This window comes from Ciona robusta, chromosome 1 (assembly GCF_009617815.1).
Source record: "Ciona robusta chromosome 1, ASM961781v2".
NCBI lineage: Eukaryota > Metazoa > Chordata > Ascidiacea > Phlebobranchia > Cionidae > Ciona > Ciona robusta.
Window position 1 is genome coordinate 13,757,798 of NC_143235.1, and position 7,738 is coordinate 13,765,535.

The 7,738-nt window shown below is 33.3% G+C and overlaps 1 protein-coding gene and 1 long non-coding RNA gene across 2 annotated transcripts; one reads left to right on the forward strand and one right to left on the reverse strand.

The window, feature by feature from the left end:
* The first annotated feature begins 1,191 nt into the window (after window positions 1-1,191).
* On the forward strand, window positions 1,192-6,742 carry LOC149743526 (uncharacterized). The gene is made up of 8 exons (XM_089885361.1): window positions 1,192-1,763; window positions 2,346-2,522; window positions 2,941-2,998; window positions 3,983-4,254; window positions 4,813-4,905; window positions 5,181-5,310; window positions 5,837-5,900; window positions 6,232-6,742. Exons 1-8 carry the CDS (start codon window positions 1,416-1,418, stop codon window positions 6,374-6,376), a joined length of 1,287 nt encoding a protein of 428 aa, XP_089741487.1. The 5' UTR covers window positions 1,192-1,415; the 3' UTR covers window positions 6,377-6,742.
* Window positions 6,719-7,737, reverse strand: LOC149743527 (uncharacterized). Its single transcript, XR_016385757.1, has 2 exons — window positions 7,534-7,737; window positions 6,719-7,455 (listed from the first exon to the last, which is right to left on the reverse strand). It is a non-coding gene; the product is annotated as an uncharacterized LOC149743527 (long non-coding RNA).
* Window position 7,738: the final 1 nt, after the last annotated feature.

Below are 7,738 nucleotides of genomic sequence, written 5' to 3' on the forward strand. Positions count from 1 at the left end.
AGTGGTGATACAGATCCTTTTTCGTCGAACATTTTTTCCGCATTATCTCATTTCCCAATTCTAGCATTTATTCTTTAATCTCTAGATTGAAATCAAATCATAAAATATATTAATAATTTTTAGACTAAATTTTCAGATTTAAAACCGCACAATTAGTCTGTGTGCGCGGAAGCGTGAACGGATGCCCTTTCCTATCGTTATCTTCCGTTTTAAATCTGCGTATCTCGTTTTTCTTTGCTCTTTTAATTTACCGCTCGAAATAAATAATTATACAGCCGCCACAATATGAATAATATTCACTTCTAACATTACCTATAATACTACGTGATTATTGTTTATCCAAATTCACAAAAACAAAAGTTTACAAGTCAACACATGGTACAAGAGTTATACAAATCGTATTTTCACATATTCTTTACCAAACGTTTAATTCCTATACGTCTTAAGTAAGTTTCATGAGGGTTAAATCATAGTATACTGAAGTGAACTGAAGTCACTTCAGTATAGCCTACTATGGTTAAATATTACTATGCTAATTAGTTCAGTGCTCTTCAACCGGTGTGCACGGTGCACCCTAGGGAGCACCAAATTATGCCAGGGGTGAACCAGTACAAAAGGGTATACAAGAGTGCATCACAAGCTTCAACAATTTTCAGCAATAATATTTAGTTTTAAACATTTTTAACAAATTTAGCCACTTTCCTTAACAGTTTTTTTTTTATATAAATTCTATATCTCGCATCACTGGGAATTGCGAAATGTTATTAGTTTTTTGTTTAAACAAACAGGGGTGCATGAGTTTGTCACAACAACTTTAGGGGGTCGCCAGCCCAAAAAGCACTGAATTAGTTTATACCAGACTCTGGTTTACACCGTGCTCACATATTAGGTCTTTGATCTCTTGTTCCATATTCGTTTCCATATTCATAAACTGCTCTGCATAGTTAGTGACCCAAATTAAAAATGCAGGTATACCAAAGGTGTCATGTCGACATTGTTTGGTCGTTGTCTATTTTAATGGCAGCTGACGTGTTCGTGTTGAAAATCGTACTTATATGCCGCTGACATAAAAGTGTGATCGCCACTGTGTGGCAGTGCGGAGCAACTAATCATTTTCTAGGAATTGGTAACGAAGACAGAAGAGATTGTTCCGTATTTATCTAAAAATCAACAAGTTGGCAGGGAAAAATTGTGCATATTTATAGCTTAAGGTGGATAGCTGGTCCACTATGGCGTAGGATTGTGGTCGGTAGTTGTTTGTATTTGCAGAATTCACTGTTGGCTGCTTTATTTATTTCTTTTTTATTTCAGTTCTGTTCAAAAAAAATAGTATTCTTGTTACTGCCTATAATATTGACACCAGACGTTTTGCATATACTGAAAACTGGAGCGTAAATAAATGTTGATGTGTTAAAATGTATACAACCTGGCAAAAGCAAGCAAGAGTGCCTGATGCACGCTTGAGGTTACAATCCAAGTACAATGATGCCAGATCAAAGTTGACTAAGCGGAGGCCAAAAGACGAGCCAGTTTTTGATGCCAGGCAAGCCATTAAAGCGAAAAAAGCTCCAAGCCCAATAACAATTGAACACAAACCAATAAAAGTCAAACCAGAAAAGCCAGTAGAAAAGAAATCGTTGAAACTAACGACTCGAACAATTCGTAATCCTGGTGCAATTGTTCCATTAGAAAATCAAACTGTTGGCAAGAATTTGTTGCTACGATCAAAACAAATCGGTTTCATTTCAGTCACCAATGGATCTGTAAGTGGTAACTTTAAGTTTGTTTTTCTGCAATGTTTTCCATTTAAAAGTAGGCCACTCTGTAAACAATTTCGCAAAGTTATAGGTGTTATTTTTATTTTTCATGTGAGGCGGTTATTTTTCATGTGAGGCGGTTATTTTTCATGTGACATCATTAAAATTTGGCGTTTGATGTATGTATATTTTGGAGCAGTTTTAGGAAATTCTACTTAATTTGATACAGATTTAGTTCTGTTTAATTTATTGGCGATGTGGGACAAATTATGGGATGCATAACTAAAGTTTGGACACAAAAACAGTAGTGTGCCCTACTTTGCTGGTTGGGCTGCCCTTAAAAACTATTTTGCGACGAAACAAGTTGGCCTATTGTATCAAATGAATATATTGGACATAATGTAGTATAAGGTCTAACTTATCACCCAAACATCTATCTATTTCCATTAGCCTAAAAGCTATAGTATGAATATCATTTAGCAAGATCCGATGATTTGGCAACTCGCCATAACTCAGTTTATCTTAAAATAATTCACCTTCCTTCAGAATAAATAAATAAATATGATAATATATTCCTATTTTTTCCAGAGAGTCCTAATGGAGAAAGTTACAATGGATGACGCTGGGTTAAAAGTGGCGATACGTAACGATATAATGAAAGAAAAACCTACCAGACGAAAGAATAACAACAACAAACAAGGTGATAGCTCTGTCAAGGTGAATAAAGGAATTAAAATCACAATGACAAACCCAGATGCTGAAAAGGTAAATAAATAACATTTTAAAAAACATGGAATTCGAATGTACAGAAATCATATTGAAATCATTATTTTACTGTTACCCAAATAGAATATTGTTTGTATATCAAGTATAATATATGTATACATTTAAACTATATATACAGCAAAAAGAGCATGGTTGTTGTTGTAAAACCTTAAGTGAACCAATGTTACAAAACACAAGATACCAATGTTACAAAAACAAGCAGTTGTACTTTTCGTGGATATAATTATACTTGTTTTTCGATACTTTTTCTATTCCTATTCTATTAGGTTAAACTGAAATGTGAATCAAATTTAATTGCTAGCTTTATTCCAAATGCCAGTTGCCCTGGTCTATGTCATATACTGGTTTTAGTAGTTTAGAAAGATCCCATAATACATTATCATTTTTTCAATTTTAGAAGCCCTCTCCGAAACCAAGTAAAACTAATGTTCAGAGAAAACAGCCACCTAAACCAAGTAAGTGAGAACTTAATACATAATATATTATACATATATATAGTAAGGTAGGGGAAGATGGGACCCCTTTTCATTCCATTTCTCGTCCCATTAGTAGTAAAAAAAGAACATTGAAAAAATTATAAACCTGTAGCTTCATGACTCCGATGGACCGTTGTTAATTGTTTAAAAACGATCAGAATATTTGGATTTTATGTGCTAAAGGTGTTCTGTCTTCCCCCACCTTACTATATATATATAATGATATTATGATAATAATATTAATAAGCATGGTGACATAATATATATAAAAAAACAGTTAGTTGCACCACTGTTTTTATTTGTTTGGCAATATTTGTATTGTGGTGAAAATAGTTTGTACAGTTCGTAATGATATTGCAACAGAAAATATAAAGTGATTACACATTTATGACAGCTATCTATCTATTTATATTGTACAACGTAACAGCAGTCAGTAATAGCCAGTGTCACATATCCCACATTCCCACCCACCACTTTTATAACTGGAATTGAGTCATCAGCTATAAATGCAGTGTTATTACCACCTGCAAAACAATAGAATTTCTATAACGTATAATATTCATGATATTGTGTCAAAATAAGGCTGTACTTTAGACGTAGTAGCTTTGCAATTGAAATCTTAAAACTAAATTAAGCTATTGTACTGATTGTATGCTACTCCTTCTTTTTAAATTGTAAAAAGGCAAACTAACATGAAGTCAAATCTACTAGAAAATTGGCAACATAACCAACTGAATATTCTAATTGTTTGTACTAATTATATGCTATTTGCTACCATTCCTTGCTACATAAACCCAACAAACTAATCTAGTTATCTCTTTTATTCGTTCTTTAAATAACATGGTATTCTCTATTGCTTCGAAGCGATTAATAAAAATTAGGCCTATGCTATGTTATTATTTTATTAAACATTGTACTGTTGTGTTACTATTCGTTTTTTTTACTTATAATCCAACTTTATAGAAAAGCGGTCACTGCCGCCCCCACCCCCCTCACCTACTCCGTCCCCTGAGCCTGAGGTGATACACCACCACCACCATATCCCGCACGAAAGCCCTCCTGCTCCAAAGCGAAAATACATGGCACCATCCGCACCAATGTACTCTGACCTAATACTTGAACAAAAACGCCCGAAACATCAGTATAATCATCCAAGGCCGATGAATTCCGGTGAAAATAGCGTTTTCTTTCAAGAAAGAGTAAGGCATCATGATCCACACCCACCAATAGCAGAGGTAAGTCAGGGAAATAATGTTAACAATTATTATGAGATATTTAGTTTCAAAGCCAACCTTAAATTGCATTTATATAATATAGGATTGATACGATTTCCTTTGTTGCAAAAGTTTCAGTTTAAAAACTTCGACAGGCTAAGTGAGGTAAAACTAAAAACGTCACAGAGGATGGTTTTAGTTTATCTGTGTTTTTTATGCACCTTAGCGATTTGCTACACCACAGATGTTCGTATTGAATAAAAGGAAGCTGTTAATTTATTGTCCCACGATACTCTTTACTTTGTTTAACTTGCTTATAATAATCATGCCTTTGGGCAAGATGTTTGCCACGTTGTATTTACAAAGTGGAAATTCATGTATTATGTATATTATAAATATATAACTAAAAATTAGAAAAGGTACATATATTCATAACTACATAACCATTTAAAACTATTTTTCAATTTAAACAATCAACAAAAGGTTTGCCATCAAATGCTAGCTCTAGTAGCGTATTTTGCAAGTTGGCTTAACAACAGTTTATTTTACCAAGGTTTAATATGTTTTATTATTCAACAGACAGGTTATTCGCATGAATACATCAGTCCATTTGAAGGAACAAAGATACTTGTCTCCAATCTTCACCCAATTGTAGTGGAAGATGATATTTTGGTGAGACTGGGATAAAAATATCGATGACACTGTTTGTAAACTTCATGTAGTAGGGTGGAAGTAGATGGGACACCTTTAGCACATAATATCCAAATATCGTGATCGGGTTTTAAACAGTTAGCAAAGGTCTATGGGAGTATTACGTGTACCCAAACTTTTCAGATGGGGTATCATGCCATATTCCAGGACATTTATGCATACAGTGCATACCTTAGAGACTTAGATGTATTCAATTGTTTTATTATATGCATCAAAATAAGACATTACGTTTATAGGAATTATTCAGTGTCCTTGGCCCAGTACGGCGCGCACGAATGGTTGGACCTGGAAAAGCTGAAATTGTGTTTATCCGAAGAGATGACGCAATCCTCGCTTATCAGAAATATAATAATCGTGATTTAGACGGTAAGTGAAGGGTAAAAAGTTCCGGTGGACTTTTTTATTTTTTTTGTAATGTATGATTGATAAATTGAACAACCCATAAGGGACCAATTAGTCAGAGCAACTGCCCTTAAGTGTCGTAACCAAGGAAACACACTCCCACAATGATAGCAGCATTCCATGGTTGCACCACTGTACCAACTGATTGGTTATGTGAATTAATAAGTTGATGAAGCTATATGTGGGGGGTGGGCTACTTGGAAAGGCCATTTCATCATTAAGTTTTGTGTAAATTATTGCAATGTACTTCAGTTGGTTAACTAAACATTTTTTTTATATAACTACACAGTTACTTAGTCCCAATACTGAGGCCATTGTCATGTTTGGAATAAAACATTGTGTCTTCACATAGGTTAAACATGTCAAATAAAGATTTTATTTTTTTTCTACAATAATACACCTCCTGCTAATTTTTTACAAATAAATAAAGCAGTTCAATAAAACATTATATATAAATATTTTAAAACTTACAGAAATAACTATTTTTTAGGTCAGCCAATGCAAATGAAGCTTTTATTGCAAGAAAGTAACCCACAGTGTAATAAACAATACAGGTCAGTTGAATGAATGGTGGTAACTTGCTTTATCTTTGATAGAAAAACTGCAGTCGTTCAACACGGGTGTTCTGTTTCATACACAGATTTAACTCTAGTTTAGGAAAAACAAGTTTTCTGTTTTCTCAGAACGACAGAATTGCTATAAAATACACAAAAACAATGTATAATAATATATATACATTTAACTATAATATTGCATATTTTACTTAAAACTAAATGCTCTTTATTGATGGCTATTAATTTTAGGGTGTTTTTTATGATTTTTTTATAACAACTCGGAGGTTTTCTTTTTTTATATTAAAATATTAAAATTTTCTGGTATTTTTAGTTGGATGTCAGATATTACCCCACGCCGTTCTACTGCTGGTGCCGATATAACTGAAATTGATCCAAATATTCTACAGAGGGCACTGTTTAAAGGAGGGAGTACTGGTACATCAACAAGGCCGGTTACATTCACTGTAAAAATATAAAAATGAATCAAACGGCATGATTTTTTTACTTTGTTGCAAAGCAAACAGTTACCGATAAAACGTACACGAATGTAAAGACATTGCCTAGTGTTGGACTCAAAATTTACAGTCAAGAGTAATAATTGTATCATGTTTTGATCAATTTTCAAGGTTGTTTTCACTTTAAACAATTGAAAGTGTTTCAATATTTTATTCATCACCATAGAAAGAAGGTTTGGGGGAGTTGGGTTGGTGTATTTTAAATAGATCGAATCATTCATGTTTTAGTATTTTCTGAATGTTGCGAATACAAACTGTATAAAGCTTTTTCTGTCGTTATGAAAATATTGTTTCTTAATAAACATCACAAACAATGAAAACAATAAATGCATTTACAAAAATATTTTAATAACATTCAATGTAAAATCTGAAAGCAGTTTATAAATGGTGATGCCAGTTAATTAAAAATTTTAAAATGATTCTGTGATTTGGTAAGATCATTTTGTTTGTGAATTATAAGTATATAGTTTCTTGGAAATGCCACTAACTGGTACTGTAGGGTAGGAGGGGACACCATTAGTATATAATATTCAAATACCTTGATTATGTTTTAAACAATTAACAACGGTGAATGGGAATCATTGGAGTTTGGTTTTCTCTGTAAATATTCTTTGTTTACTACCAAATGGGGCGAGAAAATAGAATGAAAAAGTATCCCATCTTCCCCCACCCTACTATACCTATAGTTGTTAATTAAATTGGTCTAATGACAATTAGTAGCATGCGATACAGCCAATTTTAACAAACAGTTAGAACTAAATTTTAAGAATAAATGTAACTTGCTCGACAGTATCGGTATCACACAGGTGTTCTGTTTCGTACAACTCGTATCCGCTTACGAGTTACAACATAGGCCTATGTAACTCTATGGCAGTTTTTTTTCCGTATGGCTAAAAATTTGGACAACTCATTAGTGACCACTGAGTTAAAGCAATTGCAGTTAAGTGTCTTTCTCAAAATACATAACGCAGAATCGTACACAATCGTAGCAGCATAGATATGGTAGCAGTGACGAGCCTTGAAGCTTGAACCTGTAACGTCTGGAAAGTATCATACTAGTTAACTGTGAAAGTATTTTTCTCTACTAATATTATTATTATGCACTTATGTGTTATTACTTTTTATAGTGTTCATTTAAATTCTTAAACCTGATGTAAGCAAGTGAAAATAATAATGGAAATAAAGAATTTTAGCAACGTTTGGGATTTTGTCCCGCAAGGTGAGAAACAAATGAGAGAGATAAGAAAAAAGTTTGCCATTTTCGTTCGTGGTTTGTTATGAATCACCACGATTCTCTCCTATGTTTATAGTGTGCGGTGCGTG

Bases quoted from the DNA above. Each gene is read 5' to 3' on its own strand.
- LOC149743526 (XM_089885361.1), top strand. From the start codon at position 1,416: ATGTATACAACCTGGCAAAAGCAAGCAAGAGTGCCTGATGCACGCTTG. The intron at 4,906-5,180 runs GTGAGACTGGGA...TTACGTTTATAG, and splicing joins TAGTGGAAGATGATATTTTG to GAATTATTCAGTGTCCTTGG. The intron at 5,311-5,836 runs GTAAGTGAAGGG...ACTATTTTTTAG, and splicing joins TAATAATCGTGATTTAGACG to GTCAGCCAATGCAAATGAAG.